The following is an 18,111-nucleotide window of genomic DNA, read 5'->3' as shown; positions in this document are numbered from 1 at the left end:
GTGGTCAGCAGTGCAGTGGCACAGCTGTGTATTGGTCAGCAGTGTAGTGGTCAGCAGTGTAGTGGTTAGCAGTTTAGTGGTCAGTGTCAGCATTGTAGTGGTACAGCAGTGTAGTGGTCAGCAGTTTAGTGGTCAGCAGTGCAGTGGCACAGCTGTGTACTGGTCAGCAGTGTAGTGGTCAGCAGTGTAGTGGCATAGCAGTGTGTGGTCAGCAGTGTAATGGTTAGCAGCGTAGTGGTCAGCAGTGTAGTGGTCAGCAGCGTAGTGGCACAGCAGTGTAGTGGTCAGCAGTGTAGTGGTCAGCAGTGTAGTGGTCAGTAGTGTAGTGGTTAGCAGTTTAGTGGTCAGCAGTGCAGTGGCACAGCTGTGTAGTGGTCAGCAGTGTAGTGGTCAGCAGTGTAGTGGTCAGCAGTGTAGTGGCATAGCAGTGTGTGGTCAGCAGCGTAGTGGCACAGCAGTGTAGTGGTCAGCAGTGTAGTGGTCAGCAGTGTAATGGTCAGCAGTGTAGTGGTCAGCAGTGTATTGCTCCGCAGTGTAGTGGTCAGCAGTGTAATGGTTAGCTGTGTAGTGGTTAGCAGTATAGTGGTCAGCACTTTAGTGGTCGGCAGTGTAGTGGTCAGCAGTGTAGTGGACAGCAGTGTGGTGGTCAGCAGTGCGGTGGCACAGCTGTGTAGTGGTCAGCAGTGTAGTGGTCAGCAGTGTAGTGGTCAGCAGTGTATTGGTCAGCAGTGTAGTGGTCAGCAGTGTAGTGGTTAGCAGTTTAGTGGTCAGTGTCAGCATTGTAGTGGTACAGCAGTGTAGTGGACAGCAGTGTAGTGGTCAGCAGTGTATGGGTCAGCAGTGTAGTGGTCAGCAGTGTAGTGGTCAGCAGTGTAGTGGTCAGCAGTGTAGTGGCACAGCAGCATTGTGGTCAACAGTGTAGTGGTCAACTGTGTATTGGTCGGCAGTGTAGTGGACAGCAGTGTAGTGGTCAGCAGTGTAGTGGTCAGCAGTGCAGTGGACAGCAGTGTAGTGGTCAGCAGTGTAGTGGTTAGCAGTTTAGTGGTCAGCAGTGCAGTGGCACAGCTGTGTAGTGGTCAGCAGTGTAGTGGTCAGCAGTGTAGTGGTTAGCAGTTTAGTGGTCAGTGTCATCATTGTAGTGGTACAGCAGTGTAGTGGTCAGCAGTGTAGTGGTCGGCAGTGTAGTGGTCAGTAGTGTAGTGGTTAGCAGTTTAGTGGTCAGCAGTGCAGTGGCACAGCTGTGTAGTGGTCAGCAGTGTAGTGGTCAGCAGTGTAGTGGCATAGCAGTGTGTGGTCAGCAGTGTAATGGTTAGCAGCGTAGTGGTCAGCAGTGTAGTGGTCAGCAGTGTAGTGGTCAGCAGTGTAGTGGTCAGCAGCGTAGTGGCACAGCAGTGTAGTGGTCAGCAGTGTAGTGGTCAGCAGTGTAGTGGTCAGTAGTGTAGTGGTCAGCAGTGTAGTGGTCAGCAGTGTACTGGTCAGCAGTGTAGTGGTCAGTAGTGTAGTGGTTAGCAGTTTAGTGGTCAGCAGTGCAGTGGCACAGCTGTGTAGTGGTCAGCAGTGTAGTGGTCAGCAGTGTAGTGGCATAGCAGTGTGTGGTCAGCAGCGTAGTGGTCAGCAGTGTAGTGGTCAGTAGTGTAGTGGTTAGCAGTTTAGTGGTCAGCAGTGCAGTGGCACAGCTGTGTAGTGGTCAGCAATGTAGTGGTCAGCAGTGTAATGGTCAGCAGTGTAGTGACACAGCAGTGTAGTGGTCAGCAGTGTAGTGGTCAGCAGTGTAATGGTCAGCAGTAAGACTGGGGTTCAATTCCCACTGCTGTCTGTTAGGAGTTTGTACATGCTCCACTTGACTGCGTGGATTTCTTCCGGGTGCTCTGGTTTCCTCCCACAGTCCAAAGAAGCACGGTTAGGGCTGGTGAGTTGTGGTTATGCCGGAAGTGTGGCGGCATTTGCAGGCTGCCCAGCACAATCCTCACTGATCTGAATTGGCGCGAGCGACACATCTGACTGTATGTTTCGATGTACCTGTGACAAACAAAGCTAATCTTTGTCTCTTAAAGTACGTCATTCTGGTGCATTCCCTTTGATCCACAGCCTGTAATTGCGATCCCGAAGGCTCAGTGAACAACGGGATGTGTGAAAGTCACTCAGATCCACACCTTCGTACCATTGCCGGCCGCTGTGTCTGTAAAAGAAACGTTGAAGGAAGAAGATGCGATCAGTGTCGGCCTGGGTACTTCGGCCTAAGTGCTGGTAATGCTGAAGGCTGTAAGGGTAAGTGCGGGCTAAACAGCTATCTCATCATCTACGCTGAATTTTTTAAATACTCATAACATTTCTGGCTAATTTTTAACATATGATGAAAGCCTTGGCTCCGGTAACATTCATTCCTCTCCAAAAGGAAGTCATGGATTCAGGTCCCAGTCTCAACCTAGGCAAGCTTGAAGAAGGTTGTGATCTGTTCAAACTTGCGCAATAGTTCAAATAAGATTAGCTATTGAACTGATTTGATGTCACAAGTGGCTGCAATGTAAATATGTTGTTCATTGTAAAAGGCTTAGAAATTTGACAGCACTACAACAATAGATGATTGCTAAGCCTCCTTTGGCATGGGCTGAATGCTCATGTTTTGTACTTGGCACAAGGGCACCATCTGGTAGTTCAATGAGGTCAGGTAAACATGAACCCATGGTGAAACTGGTTACACCCTTTGTATAAATAAGTAATTATGGCCCTGTAAACATAATGCCCCTCAGCAACAGTGCTTGTTGAAAAGAGACTCTCTCCCAAAAAGATCATTTCCAAAAAATGCTTGATTGACAACCACTCAGCATGTGGGAGCAGCCTGCATCAAAACCACAGATAATTGTCCCTCTTAACATTGTGACCACTCTTCTTCCTTTCACTGTGATCCTCCCTTTGGCCCTTTATTACAAATAGCCACCCCTTTAAATTCCTATCCCCTTTTCAACTGCACCCCTCTCTCTACTCCCATTCATCAGGCACCCACTACTCCCTGATTTGTGATAATGAGGCCAGGGTTCTAATAGCAGACCTACTGGGCCTATTCATACAGGCTCAGGAATTTCTTGGCCATGAGACAAGAAACCTATGCAAAAATAATAGTCATGGCTGACTTAAATCTGCTTATAGATTAAGCCAGTAATGGTGTGGATGGGCAATTCATGGAATTTCACCAAGTTGTTTTGCTTTAGATCCATAGATTCAAAGTAAATTTCAAAGTTCAAAGTAAATTTATTATCAGAGAACATATATATCACCATATTCAACTCTGAAATTCATTTTCTTGCATGCATACTCATTGAGAAATTAACTAGGATCTAGTTATTTTAGAATTGGTATTATACAATGAGGAAGTTTAAATGATTTATCTTGTTATTTAGAGGCCTTCAAAGGAATAATAATATGGTAGCATTTTATATCAAGACTAGAAGTGAAATCTAACTTAAACGAACTATGAAGACATGTGGTGTGAGTTTCCTTGTTCCTTAGTACATCCTTGTGTCTTACCGTTTATGTAGATCCTAGTCCATTTGATCCTCCCATTCCAGATAGGAATGTTCTTGGAGTCCCCTTCTCCCATTAGCTGCTTAATTACTTAACAGAACTCACAAATAGACATATGGGACTGCAGAACTTTAATTCGCTTGGTTGGTTGTGAGATTGCTTAACTTGGTATGCTGTAAGCACCTTTTGGAGGAATGCCGGTTGAATGGAATGGAAAAGGTAGCTCGATGCAGAATAAAGGATTCCCTTGAAATATATTGTTGCATGGACCGTGTAAAAGCGGAAGGACATGTTGTCATTCTTCAAAGGGATATAGATGGGTTAAGCGGTTGGGCAAATGCAGTTTAACATGGGAAAGCATGTGGTCATGCATTTCGGTAAGTGGAATCAAAAGACAGACTATTATATAAATGGAGAGAGACAACTATTGAGGGAGGGACAGGGGGTTCCAGTGCAAAAATCAGATGAAGCTCACAGATACGTCAAACAAATATGTAGTGGTTACTTCTGAACAAACCAAAACCACTGAGAGACTAAGTGGAAAAAGGTATGTTCGATCCTTTATTACAAAACCAGCAAAGACAAACAATCTTATAGCAATAAAAAACTAACAAAACTATATTAGTGATATAACAAACTTAGTGTTCAAATCAACGTAACTAAGCACTCTAATTGGCAATATTAGAATTAGCATTCGATACGTATTTAAGCCATCTAATAACATTCCAATTAACATCCCTATTAGTGTATTTAAGCAGTTGAACTAAATTAGCAGTCAACGAAAAAACATCATCCCATCGCTTATCCCCTCTCAGCTACACTAAACTAAACATTAACAAAGCAAGAATATGATAACTATTCTCATTTGTTTTTTCCACGCCTCAACCCATGTGATAGATTACCATAATAAACGTACCACAAAATACAATGCAGACTGAAAATAGATATTTGACTCCTACAAAATTGTTGTTCGTCCATCATCGACATCGATAGGGACCTCAACACCATTATGATGGTGTCGAGACTAGCACATGATTTGGATTTAAGTGAGGGAGAGTTGCGCAGCGTCAGCCTCACTCTCTCTTCCCAACTCCCATCTGGATCCAGTGGCAAGACAGCGGTGAGACAGCTGGAGATGGGACTAAGTGCAGTGGATGACCAGGACGTCTTCTGTGTCTAGTCATGCTCTACACGTTCCACGACGCTTGCAGAGATCGCCTTCTTGACTGTTGGACCTTCCATTGGTCTCGTCCACTCAATCCGCTGGAGTCTGTCTTCACATGCTGGGATAGACAACTCCCTACCTCACCGAGGGTCTGAGGCCCGTCGGCTACCCTCACCTGGTCTAGCCAGCTTGTCGAAGCCGTTGCCTGGGGTGTGGCTGCTGTCGCATGCAAACAGCTACGGGGAGCCATAGGTGAGAGTTAAGTGCCAGGTGGGGACCAAACGTGGACAAACCACCTTGAAAACGACGCGACATTTTCCCCCACCAGAGGTGCTACCCCTCCCTGACATCCCATACACCCCCTCTTAGCTATAATACCTTTGCAATAAAGAAGGTGAACACATGTTGGTCTTTATTGCAAAGGTATTGGAGTTCAAGAAAAGGAAGGTTTTGTTACCGCTGTAAAGGGCATTGATAAGGCCACACCTGGAATGCTGTTTAGTTTTAGTCCCATACCTTAAAAAAAATAGCATCAGAGGCAAGTTCAAATCAAGGTTCATGGGGCTAATTCCCAGTGTCCATCAAAAGAGGCTGGACAGTTTAAATCTGTATTCCTTAGAAGGAAGCAGGTGATCTTATTCAAACATATAATATCCTTAGGGACTTGACAGGGTTAGATGTTGAGAAGTTTCCACTGTTGGGGAGAGTCATGAACATAGCTATGAAATAAGGGGCTGAGCATTTAAAAGTGGGATCCATACACATCAATGGAATTTTCTGCCTCTGAAGCCCTCTGAATTGATTTTTTTCCAGCAACTGTTTAACTGACAGAAAGCTGCTGCCAATTTCTGGGCCACTGCCTCTGATGTCATGACTTTCTCCAGGTGCTAACATGTTTTGCAGTTTTCTTGAGGACTCTGTGGCATGCTCTTATCGCCACCTTGTGGCCACATTCAGAATCCACAATTGTCATTTTGTATTGATTATCATTTACTTTGGGATAACACGTTATATTGAGACCACTGCAGTTTCATAGAAAGAAATTAAATAAAATATCTTGTCTACTTACACACACACACACACACACACACACACACACACACACACACACACACATCTCAGCCCAAAGTTTCTTGCCAATTTGGAAACTAGAGATAGAGGTGGGAGACAGATTGCATAATAGTTTACAGATCTTGCAGGAAAGCAGTTGGTCAACAGGTGTGAGGCGCTGACTTGATTCTGTACGCAACACCAGTGGCACCATGCAAAGAGTGGTGAATCTGTGGAACACTCTGCTCGATGAAGCAGTGGAAGCTACCTCAGTAAATATATTAAGACAAGTTTGGATAGATTTTTTGCATCCCAGGGGAATTAATGTTATGGGAAAAAGGCAGGTAGGAGGAGATGAGTCCATGGCAAGATCAGCTAGGTTCGATGGGCCAGATGGCCTACTCCTGCTCCTATTTCTTTTGTTCTTATGTAGCTGTCCCCTGTTTGTCGAAGGATGAGCCTCACCTTGTTGCCAAGACACATCCTATACAGTCAGACCATTCCAAATCTCCTGTCCCTGATAGAAGAGTGAAGGAAAGCCTTTCTAATTATGTAATTCCGTCAGCTGTCTGCAAGGAATGTCCTCTTGTCCTGTGGGAGAAAGAAACGCTGGATCCTGTTGAATGGTTCAACTAACAGCCAGTCATTTGGCTGAATCTATTGGTTAACTTATTTATTGAGATACAACGCAGAATAGGCCCTTCCAGTCATTCGAGCTGCGCCACCCAGAAATCCCCCAATCTTATCCTAGCCTAATCGCAGGACAATTTACAATGACCAGTAAACCTACCAACCTACCAAGCACAGTTTTGGACTGTGGGAGGCAACCGCCACACCCAAGGGAAACCAACACAGTCACAGGGAGAAAGTAGAAACTCCTGATGCCTCATCACCAGAATTCTGAAGAAAGCACCAAGGCCTGGAGGTGATGTGAAGGTTCCTTTTTGTCAGATCCTTCGGTCACAGCTGGAATCTCCATCCCACCAGGCACTCAAGTTAGCTTAGGCCAGGAACAATATGCACAAGTGCAAAAGAGGCTGGTGGACTGCTGGGGAAATAGGAGGCAGCAGTCCTGAGACTTCCAATCGCAGAGGGCAGTCAGTCATTGGTGTGCGTGTGCAGGAGTGCTTCCCCTGTACATTGGGGACCTGGAGTGGAAGGTATTGCATCGGTGTGTCCCATGCAACAGATTCCTGAGCGGGTTCACTGACACCCCATCTACCTGTCCATTCTGCAGGCGGGAGGATTCGGTGTACCACGCCTACATGGAATGTGAGAGGTTGCAGCCACTCTTTGACGTTCTCAGAGAGCTGCTGCTGAGGTTCTGGCTGCTCTTTCATCCCGCACTCCTCAGCTGTGGGCACCCAGTTTGGGAGGAGTGGGGCGAGAGGAGGATCTCCTGGTGGGCTTTGACCTGGGCCTGGTCAAGATGGCCATCCACAGATCTCGGTGGCGGAAGGTGGAGGGCACTGCCTGGGCAAACTGCCTGCTCCTTTCCCAAGGATACGTCCATGCCCGACTGTCCTTGGAGAGGAAGCATGCAGTCGCGGCAAGAACTTTGAGGGATTTCCGTGAGCGGTAGTCCCCCAACAGTATAGACTGTTTTATAGATGGTAGTAACCATATTGTAATTTGAGTGTAACCACTGTCTTGTAAATATTGATTATCTTGTGTCTATGTATTGTAAATAAACTTTTATAGTTTTGATTTACAGCGAGACATATAGCTGTAATGGAAAATGTACTTGCACTACTTGCACTCCCCACTAGGTGGCTATGGAACAGGTGAGACTGTCACCTGAATCCTTTTGAGGTCTGTGTTTACTGTGAAGGTCAGAAATGGGTGTCCAGTATCATCCCAAGAAGGGACATAACAAAGAACTCTTGTGTTCTGAGGGGTCTTCCCAGGGACGGACACGAAGACCGGCATCAACTGCTGCTGAAAAGGCCACAGCTCAAGGAAGGATTCAGTTTGGTCTGCCTAATACTTGGGACTGATCCTCCTGTGTAATGCATTGTCTATAACCCAGCACTGTACCCTGTCACATCTGATAGCTCAAGGGCTGCGTGTTGCTGGGCTCTGGAGTCAATGCTGAAGCTTTGTGCAAGCTCTGCAACGTGTCTGCTAATAAGGTCCACAGTTCAAGATCCTCTCTCCAATGGACACCAAAGAATAGGGTCCCGTGTAATAAATCTCTCCAACATACAGTTCTGTACAGAAGTGTTAGGTGCCTTCGATTCTTAAAATGGTTTCAAATGGTATGGCCTCCATAGAGCCCTGATCTCAATATCATCAAGGTTGTCTGGGATGACCTGGAGAAGCAAGCAAGTCATGCGAAAGTCTGCAGAAGAACTGTGGCAAGTTCTCCAAGATGCTAGGAACAACCTACCAGCCAATTTTCTTATAATACTGAATGACAGAGTCCCTAAGAGAAATAATGCAGTTTTAAAGGCAAAGGGTGGTCACACCAAGCATTGACTTGATTTAGTTTTTTTTATTGTTTACTGCTCTTTATAGTATCTTTTTATATTTAAAAGCTATTCATTCCATTATTTTTGAAAGCATCTTTGCTTTACAGATTTTTTTGCATGTGCCTAAGACTATGTATTGCTGAAGAAAAGTTTGAGAAGGAAAACTTGATGACTGTATGACATCATGTAACTATTGTAAACAAAAGTATCATCAACAATGGACCATAAGATAAAGGAGCAGAAGTAGGCCATTTGGCCCATCAAGTCTGCTCCGCCATTCAATCATGGGCTGATCCAATTCTTTCAGTCATCCCCACTCCCCTGCCTTCTCCCCATACCCTTTGATGCCCTGGCTAATCAAGAACCTATCTATCTCTGCCTTAAATACACCAAATTACTTGGCCTCCACAGCAGTTTTGTGGCAACAAATTCCACAGATTTACTGCCTTCTGAATGAAGTAATTTTTCTGCATCTCTGTTCTAAATGGATGTCCTTCAATCCTGAAGTCGTGCCCTCTTGTCCTAGACTCCCCTACCATTGGCAATAACTTTGCCATACCTAATCTGTTCAGGCCATTTAACATTTGAAATATCTCTATGAGATTCCCCCTCATTCTCCTGAAGTCCAGGGAATACAGCCCAAGAGCTGCCAGACGTTCTTCATACAGTAACCCTTTCATTCCTGGAATCATTCTTGTGAATCTTCTCTGAACCCTCTCCAATGTCAGTATATCTTTTCTAAAATAAGGAGTCCAAAACTGCACACAATACTCCGTGTGGTCTCACAAATGCCTTATAGAGCCTCAACATCACATCCCTGCTCTTATATTCTATACCTCTAGAAATGAATGCCGACATTGCATTCGCCTTCTTCACAACCGACTCAACCTGGAGGCTAATCTTTAAGGTATCTTGCACAAGGACTCCCAAGTCCTTTTGCATCTCTGCATTTTGAATTCTCTCCCCATCTAAATAATAGTCTGCCCGTTTATTTCTTCCACCAAAGTGCATGACCATACACTTTCCAACATTGTATTTCATTTGCCATTTCTTTGCCCATTCCCCTAAACTATCTAAGTCTCTCTGCAAGCTGTCTGTTTCTTCAACACTACCCGCTCCTCCATCTATCTTTATATCATCGGCAAATTTAGCCACAAATTCATTAAACCCATAGTCCAAATTATTGACATTCATTGTAAAAAGCAGCGGTCCCAAAACCGACCCCAGTGGTACTCCACCGGTAACCGGCAGCCTGCCAGAATAGGATCCCTTTATTCCCACTCTCTGTTTTCTGCCAATCAGCCAATGCTCCACCCAAGCTAGTAACTTCCCTGTCAATCCATGGGCTCTTATCTTGCTAAGCAGCCTCATGTGCGGCACTTTGTCAAAGGCCTTCTGAAAAAAGTACACCACATGTTCTGCATCTCCTTTGTCTATCCTGCTTGTAATTTCTTCAAAAAATTGCAGTAGGTTTGTCAGGCAGGATTTTCCTTTCAGGAAACTATGCTGGCTTTGGCCAGGTACTTCAGGTACTCCATAATCTCATCCCTAATAATCGATTCCAACAACTTCCCAACCACTGATGTCAGACTAACAGGTCCATAGTTTCCTTTCTGCTGCCTCCGACCCTTCTGTTAACATTTGCAATTTTCCAGTCTTCCAGTACAATGCCAGAATCTATCGATTCTTGTAAGATGATTGTTAATGTCTCCGCAATTTCTCCAGCTACTTCCTTCAGAACCTGAGGGTGCATTCCACCAGGTCCAGGAGATTTATCCATCAAGCCTCCTGAGCTCCTTCTCAGTCGTAATTTTCACTGCACACACTTCACTTCTCTGGCACTCTTGAATGTCTGGTATACTGAAGATGTCTTCCATTGTGAAGGCTGATGCAAAATATGCATGCAATTCCTCTGCCATCTCCGCGTCTCCCATTACAATATCTCCAGCATCATTTTCTATTGGTCCTATATCTACCCTCAACTCTCTTTTACCCTTTATATACTTAAAAAAGATTTTAGTATCTTCTTTGATATTATTTGCTATCTTCCTTTCATAATTCATCTTTTCCTTCCTAATGACCTTACTTTCCTTCAGGAAGTTTTTAGAAGCTTCCCAATCCTCTATCTTCCCACCAGCTTTTAGTTCCTTGTATGCCTTCTCTTTTACTTTTACTTTGGCTCTGACTTCACTTGTCAGCCACGGTAGTGTGCTTCTTACATTCGAAAATTTCTTCATATTTGGAATATATCTGTCTTGCACTTCCTTCATTTTTTGCAGAAACTCCAGCCATTGTTGCTCTGCTGTCCTTCCTGCTAATGTCCCTTTCCAGTCAACTTTGACCAGTTGCCCTCTCATACCATTGTAATTTCCTTTATTCCACTGAAATACTGACACATTGGATTTTAGTTTCTCCTCCTCAAATTTCAAAGTGAACTCAATCTATTTTGATCACTGTTTCCTAAGGATTCCTTAACCTTAAGCTCTCGTATCACCTCCGGATCATTGCACAACACCTAATCCAGCACAGCCGATCCCCTAGTGGGCTCAACAACAAACTGTTCTAAAAAGCCATCCCTTAGACATTCTACAAATTCTCTCTCTTGAGTCCAGTACTGGCCTGGTTTTCCCAATCCACTTTCATGTTAAAATCCCCAACGATTATCATGACATTGCCCTTCTAACACGCCTTTTCTATCTTCTGCTGTAATTTGTAATTCACATCCCGGCTGCTGTTTGGAGGCCTGTATACAACTGCCATTAGGGTCCTTTTACCCTTGCCATTTCTTCACTCAACCCATAGAGACTCTACACCTTCCAATCCTATGTCATCCCTTTCTGATGATTTAATATTATTTCTTATACACGGGACCATACCAACTCCTCTGCCTACTAACCTATCTTTCCGAAACATCGTATATCCTTGGATGTTCAGCTCCCAATGGCAGCCATCCTTTACCCAAGTTTCAGAGATGGCCACAACGTCATACTTGCCAATCTGTAACTGAATTTCAAGATCGTCCATTTTATTTCTTATGCTGCGTGTATTCAAATATAACACTTTCAGTCCAGTATTTGTTGTTTTCTGTTTTAACTGCACCATGCCTCTGTTGCCCTGTAAATCATCCCACTGGCTGTGATTATACCTCATCTCCTGCCTGTCATTTCTATCATCTCTGTTGCACATTATCTTTGATTTATTTCTGTTTTCCCCTTCCTAAGCCCCATCACTCCGGTTCCCATTCCCCCTGCCAAATTAGTTTAATCCCTCCCTAACAGTGCTATTAAACCTGCCTGCTAGGATATTGGACCCTTTGGATTCAGGTGTAACCTGTCCTTTTTGTACAGGTTGTACCTCCCCCAGAAGAGGCCCCAATAGTCCAGGAATCTGAAGCCCTGCCCCCTACACCAGTCCTTCAGCCATGCACCTTGTGCTTGTTAGCACACGGCACAGGCAGCAATCCTGAGACTACTACCCTGGAGGTCCTGCTTTTCAGCTTCCTAACCAACTTCCTGAATTCTTTCTTTAGGACCTCCTCCCTTTTTCTACCTATGTCATTGGTACCAAAGTGTACCAAGATTTCTGGCTGTTCACCCTCTCCCTTGAGAATACTTTGCACCTGATCCAAGACATCCCATAACCTGGCACCTGGGAGGCAACACTCCATGCGGGTATCTCAATCAGGCTGATAGAACCTCCTGTCTGCAGTGCAGTGAACATCCAATATTGTGTTATTGCAGGCACAATGAAAGAAACCTCTTATAGGGGAAAAAAAGTCCTGTATCATCTTTACTGCACTTTGGAGTTGCAAGTTGGTGGAGTTGTGTGATGCACATGGCGTGCCTGGGGCAGTGGGATCAAGCCAATGGCATTTAAAGAAGCTACTACGTTGTTTAAGGTACATCGCAGGAGATGTCCTGTTATTCTTCTGGTGAAGTCGGGGAGAGGTGGTGGAAAATCAGCAGTCAGCCTCTTCTAGATATCTCTCACAGGAATACTTCCCTCCCCCAAACTCCAACTGTTGGTCAATTTCCTGCAGGATCGAGTTTTCCCATCCTCTTTCTAACAAGCGAGTGCATTGCAGTAGGAAGACCAGCATTCCCTTGCCACCAAAGCACAAGCCTCGAAATGGCATGAGCCCTGCACCAGTCGCAAGCTCTTGTGAAACTGTTATAAATGAGAGGAAACGGAGCTGCTGGAAAGGGGCAGATGAGCGAGGGTCACTTGAGGTGGGCGCACGGTAGCATAGCAGTTAGCGTGATGCTTTACTGCTCCAGCGACCGGAAGATCGGGATTCAATTCCCACCGATGTCTGTAAAGAGCAGTACTGTACGTTCTTCCTGTGACCACAGTGGGTTTCCTCCAGGTGCTCTGGATCATTGCACATTCCAGATGATGTACTTACAGGCTCAGGTTAGTAAATTGTGGGCATGCTATGCTGGCGCAGGAAAAATGGCAACATTTGTGGCCTGCACCCAGCACATCTTCGAGCTCATTGACACAAATAACACATATCACTGTATGTTTTGATGTTTTCAATATACATGTGACAAATAAAGCCAATCTTTAAAATCTTCATGTGATAGTCATATCAAGAATATTAACTGAGAACTAACTGCAGACTCAGTAAATTCTATGTTTTTGAGAACTTTGATGTAAATGGGCCATTAGAGATTAACAGGAAGGGGATTTTGAATGTGTTTTTAGATTGTCGGTGTGACACACGAGGCAGTGTATCATCAGAATCACCCTGCGACCCAGTCACTGGAGAGTGCCAATGTCTACGAACTGTCACTGGAAGGAATTGTGAACAGTGTCAGGTATGTTAAAATGCAACCTTTAACCTTAACAAATGCCTCCAAACATTCATTGTTATAATGTGACTGAAACCTTCAGAATTTATTCTTATATTCTTTAGTGTTTGCCATATAACCTTTTATGTCACCAAATGCCTCCAAACATTGATTGTTTTACTATAAGGAAAGCCTTGCAAGCCAATCCGATACCCAGTATGCCAACGTGACGGCAGTTCAGGTAATGGAAATTCACACAAGGAATTCATAAATCACTGCAACAAAATCTGTGATGCAGAATGAAAATTCATTCTTATAGAACTTATACAAGAAAAAAAACTAAATAAAGATAAAATGTGAGAGGAGCTGAATGAGAATCAGGTTTAATATCACCGGCATATATCATGAAATTTGTTAACTTTGTGGCAGCAGCGCATTGCAATATATAATAATACAGGGAAAAAGACTGGGAATTACAGTAAGTATATGTGTGTGTGTGTTTGTTTGTTTGTTTATTTATTTATTTAAGTGTTTTTTTTATATATATTCATCCATCATCAGGGGCCATACCCAGTTTGATCTTTAACTGCCATGGCCCACACATTCCTGTTTCATGTCAAGTGGATCAATTCATTGGTATTCATTTCCAGTTCTCTGGCTGCTGTCTCCATCATCATTTGTATTTGTCTTCCTTCTGCTTTCTTCCCTTCAATCTTTCCCATAATTACCGTGCATCCTAACTCCTCTTTCCTAATCACATGTCTAATGAAGTTACATTGCCTTTTCATGATCTCACACATTATTTCTCTTTTCATGTTTGGTCTGTTCATGACATCCTCGTTAGATATTCGTTTCGTCTATGACATTTTTTGCATCCTCCTCAAAAACCACATCTCTGCTGCTTCAACTCGTTTCCTCATTCCAACATTCTTTGTCCAACATTCTGTTATATATATTATAATACTTAAATAAATGGTTCAAAAAGAGATTTTAAAGAAGTATTAAGTCCTGAAGAAGGGTCTCAGCCCGAACCATTGACTGTTACTCTTTTCCATGGGTGCTGCCTGGCCTGCTGAGTTCCTCCAGCATTGTGTGTCTGTTGCTCGGATTTCTCATCTTCGTGAGGTAGTATTCATAGGTTTCAAAGTCCATTCAGAAATCTGATGGCAGAGGGAAAAAAGCTGTTCCTGAATTGTTGAGTGTGTGCCTTCAGGCTTCTGTACATCCTTCCTGAAAATGGCAATGAGAACCAGGCATGACCTGTGTGATGGGGTCCTTAATGATGGATGCCACTTTTTTGAGGCATCGCTCTTTGAAGGTGTCCTGGATACTACGGAGACTAGTGCCCATGATGGAGCTGGCTAAGTTTACAACCCTCTGAAGCTTACTTCAATCCTTTGCAGTAGTTCCCCACCCTTTCCCCTCTACCAGACCAGACGGTGATGCAGCAACACATTTTGTCAATTTTTGCAAAGGGTTCACATTGGAGGAAAACCTGATACAGACACTTTTCTCTAGGCACACAACCTATCGGTAATCCAAGTGTGTGCTGTATTGCCACAGAGCAAAACTCGGCTACACTCCTACTACCAGTGTATAGGCAGAGACTAAAGATCGCAGCACCAGTAGTGAGGACCTAGAAGGTATGGTCGAGCGAGATGGAGCAGCACTTACAGGACTGCTTGGAGCTGGCGGACTGGACAATATTCAAGGATTCATCTTTGAGCTGACACCAACTTCATCAAAACCTGTGTGGGTGCGTGTGTGCCTACGAGAACATACCAGACCTACCCAAATCAAAAGTCATGGATGAACAAGGAGATTCATAGTCTGCTGAGGGCTAGATCTGTTGAATTCAAGACCGGTGATCCAAAGCAATACAAGAAGTCCAGGTACAACCTATGGAAGGCTATCTTAAGAGGGAAAAAAGCAATTCCAGTTGAGTTTAGAGATGGAACCAGATGCACATCAGCTCTGGCAGGGTTTGCAGACTATTTCTTCCTACAAAGCGAAATCTAACACCATGAATGGCTGTGATGCTTCAATCCCAGATGAGCTCAACATCTTTTGTGCATGCTTTGTAAGGGAGAATGAAACTACATCTGTGCATATCCCTGCAGCATCCAGTGACCCTGTGATCTCTTCCTCAGAGGCTGACGTCAGAATATCTTACAAGCGGGTGAACGCTTGCAAGGCATCAGGCCCTGATGGTGTACCTGCTAGGGCTCTGAAAACCTGTGCCAACCAACTGACAGGAGTGTTCAAAGACATATTCAGTCTCACACTGCTGTAATCAGAAGTTCCCACCTTCTTCTAAAGGGCAACTCTCATACCAGTGCCTGGGAAGAGCAGGGTGAGCTGTCTCAGTGACTAGCACCCAATGGCACTCACATCTACTGTGATGAAGTGCTTTGAGAGGTTGGTCACGACTGGAACCAACTCCTGCCTAAGCAAGGACCTGAACCCGCAGCAATTTGTCTATTGCCACAATAGGTCGACAGCAGATGCAATCTCACTGGCTCTCCACCCGTCGTTGGACCACCTGGACAATAGCAATACATACGTCAGGATGCTGTTTATTGATTACAGCTCAGTGTTCAACAAAATCATACCCTCAGTTCTAACTGAAAAGCTCCAAGGCCTGGGCCTCTGCAACTCAATTCACTGACTTCCTCACTGGGAGATCACAGTCAGTGCAGATTGGAAATAATACTTCCTCCTCACTGACAAATGACATTGGCACAACTCAAGGATATGTGCTTAGCTCACTGCTCTACACTGTTACGTACCCCGTAACTGGGTTGCCAAACCAGCAGAAATGGATCACTCAGTTGGAGTCTGGATTACTAGAACTAAGAAAGTTTTATTAAAGAAACAAGCAACACAGTAATCGAAAGGATAATAAATGCAACAGTTCAGCAATGATAAACACACATGTGCACAGAATTAAGATAACAGCATCAATCAAGCTCTATCGTTGTCTAGGGGTAAATGACCAAATTTCAAAGTGACACAAAAGTTCAGTCCAATTTAGTTCAGTTCGCAGTAATCGTTGCCATGGCAATGGACAACGTGGGGAGAGAGAGAGATAGAACGGGAACGACTGATCATTCAAACACAGCTTCCACTCACAGACCGGCGATATGGCTCACCAGCAGCTTTTGGGCAGGTCCTTGGTGATGTCACCTGAGGTCACCGACTGTGACCCCTTCTCCAGATGCGGTCGATCCTCTGCAGTGAACCCGGCACCCAAGCAAGGGCGGACACACACCGGGTTCCCGCTGATTGTACCTTTCCACCCTGTGCGTTGTCCGGTACTTCCCACCGACTCGTGAGAGGCGCACCGCTTCCAGGGTCTCGTTACCTCGGGTGTCGTGTGTCCTGCCTTAGCGAACCGGTCCCTTTTTATCCCCCTGATGGGGTATCACCTGTCCATCACTTCAAACAGTTCAGGGTTCAAAGGGGGAGCCGCTCCAGACAGCTCTCTCGCCCATCCCTTCATTACACATCTCCAGATCGCCTGTCCATCGCTTCAAACAGTTCAGGGTTCAAAGGGGGAGCCGCTCCAGACAGCTCTCTCACCCGTCCCTTCATTACACATCTCCAGACGCTGCTCCATTGTTCCTTATCTCTCCTTCCCCCGAGGACAGGTGGCAGACCAACTGCTGATGTCACTGATGCTAACCCAGGCCAGCAAACATCTTAATTTTATGTGTATTCTCATCACAACACCCTCTAAACTCATGACTGCGTGGTTAGGGATAGCTCAAACAGCATCTATAAATTTGCCAGGGGTGAGCAGGGCTGTTGGTGGTGATAGTGGTATCACAGCAACAATCTTGCACTGAACATCAGTAAGACGAAGGAATTGGGAAGTGGAAATCGAGGGAACACACATCAGTCCTCACTGAGGGATCAGAAGTAGAAAGGGTGAGCAATTCCAAATTTCTGGGTGTCAGCATATCCTGGGCCTAACATATTGATGCAATTACAAAGCAGGCACAACAGCACTATGTTACTTTAGGAGTTTGAGGAGGATTGGGATGTCACCAAAGACACTCGCAAATTTCTACAACGTACTGTGGAGGAAATTCTAATGGGTTGCATCACCATCTGGTATGGGGATCGGAAAAGGCTGCAAGAAGTTGTAAACTTCACCAGCTTCATCATGGGCACTAGCTGCAAGCATCCAGAACACCTGCCATAGGGTCTCGGCCTGAAACGTCGACTGTACTCTTTTCTATAGATGCTGCCTGGCCTGCTGAGTTCGGCCAGCATTTTGTGTGTGTTGCTTGGATTTCCAGCATCTGCATGTTTTCTCTCATGTGTGCCTTCAAAAGATGATGTCTCAGAAAGGTGGCGTCCATCACTAAGGACCCTCATCACTCAGGACATGTCCTCTTCTCATTGCTACCATCAAAGGGAATGTACAGGAGCCTGAAGACACACACTCAATGTTTCAGGAACAGCTTCTTCCCCTCTGCCATCAGATTTCTGAATGAACAATGATCCCACGAACTCTACCTCAGTATTATCCCTCGGTTTTTGTACTACTTATTTATTTTATTTTTATATACAGCATACAAAACTTACTGTAATTTATAGTTTTTATTACTATATATTGCAATGTACTGCTGCCACAGAATAACAAATTTCATGACATATGTTGGTGATATTAAACCTGATTCTGATTCTGAAGATCACGAGAGCTGAATGAGATCATGCACTTGTAGCAGAAAACAGTTGGTTATAAAGCGGCTTTTATGAGTAACTGGAAACAGTTCAGCTCCTGATCTCACTGTCAGGGACTAAGTGGGAAAGGACATTCCAGGGCTTGACAAGAAACCTTGGCTGGGTTCCCTGGTGTCAACTGTCTACATGAAGGGCGTGAGTTGATGGGCAAGATCTTCAATTAGTTCCAGTGGCCTTAGGCAAGAGCGAGAAAAGAAAGAAGAAGTAACAGCCCTTCTGTTTTATCTCTATGCAGTAATGTCGCTTGATACACAAGCAGATGTTGGGTGTCAGATGAGAGTAGAATTAGGCTCAGCCGTTAGACCTCAGTGTCACATAACCTTTCATTTCATACAACCTTGCTTCACAATAAAGGATG

At 44.7% G+C, this 18,111-nt stretch overlaps 1 protein-coding gene across 1 annotated transcript in view; it reads left to right on the top strand.

The window, feature by feature from the left end:
• LOC140187004 (laminin subunit beta-4-like) overlaps positions 1 to 18,111 on the top strand; it is a 166,801-nt gene that overhangs the window by 61,706 nt on the left and 86,984 nt on the right. The window contains exons 10-11 of the mRNA XM_072241865.1: positions 2,089 to 2,268; positions 12,916 to 13,028. Coding sequence (XP_072097966.1) covers positions 2,089 to 2,268; positions 12,916 to 13,028 — 293 coding nt within the window. The remainder of the gene's footprint in view (positions 1 to 2,088; positions 2,269 to 12,915; positions 13,029 to 18,111) is intronic.

This window comes from Mobula birostris, chromosome 23, assembly GCF_030028105.1.
Source record: "Mobula birostris isolate sMobBir1 chromosome 23, sMobBir1.hap1, whole genome shotgun sequence".
Classification (NCBI taxonomy): domain Eukaryota; kingdom Metazoa; phylum Chordata; class Chondrichthyes; order Myliobatiformes; family Myliobatidae; genus Mobula; species Mobula birostris.
The sequence above is the reverse complement of the archived record's forward strand: the minus strand, read 5'-3'. Positions and strand labels throughout refer to the sequence as shown.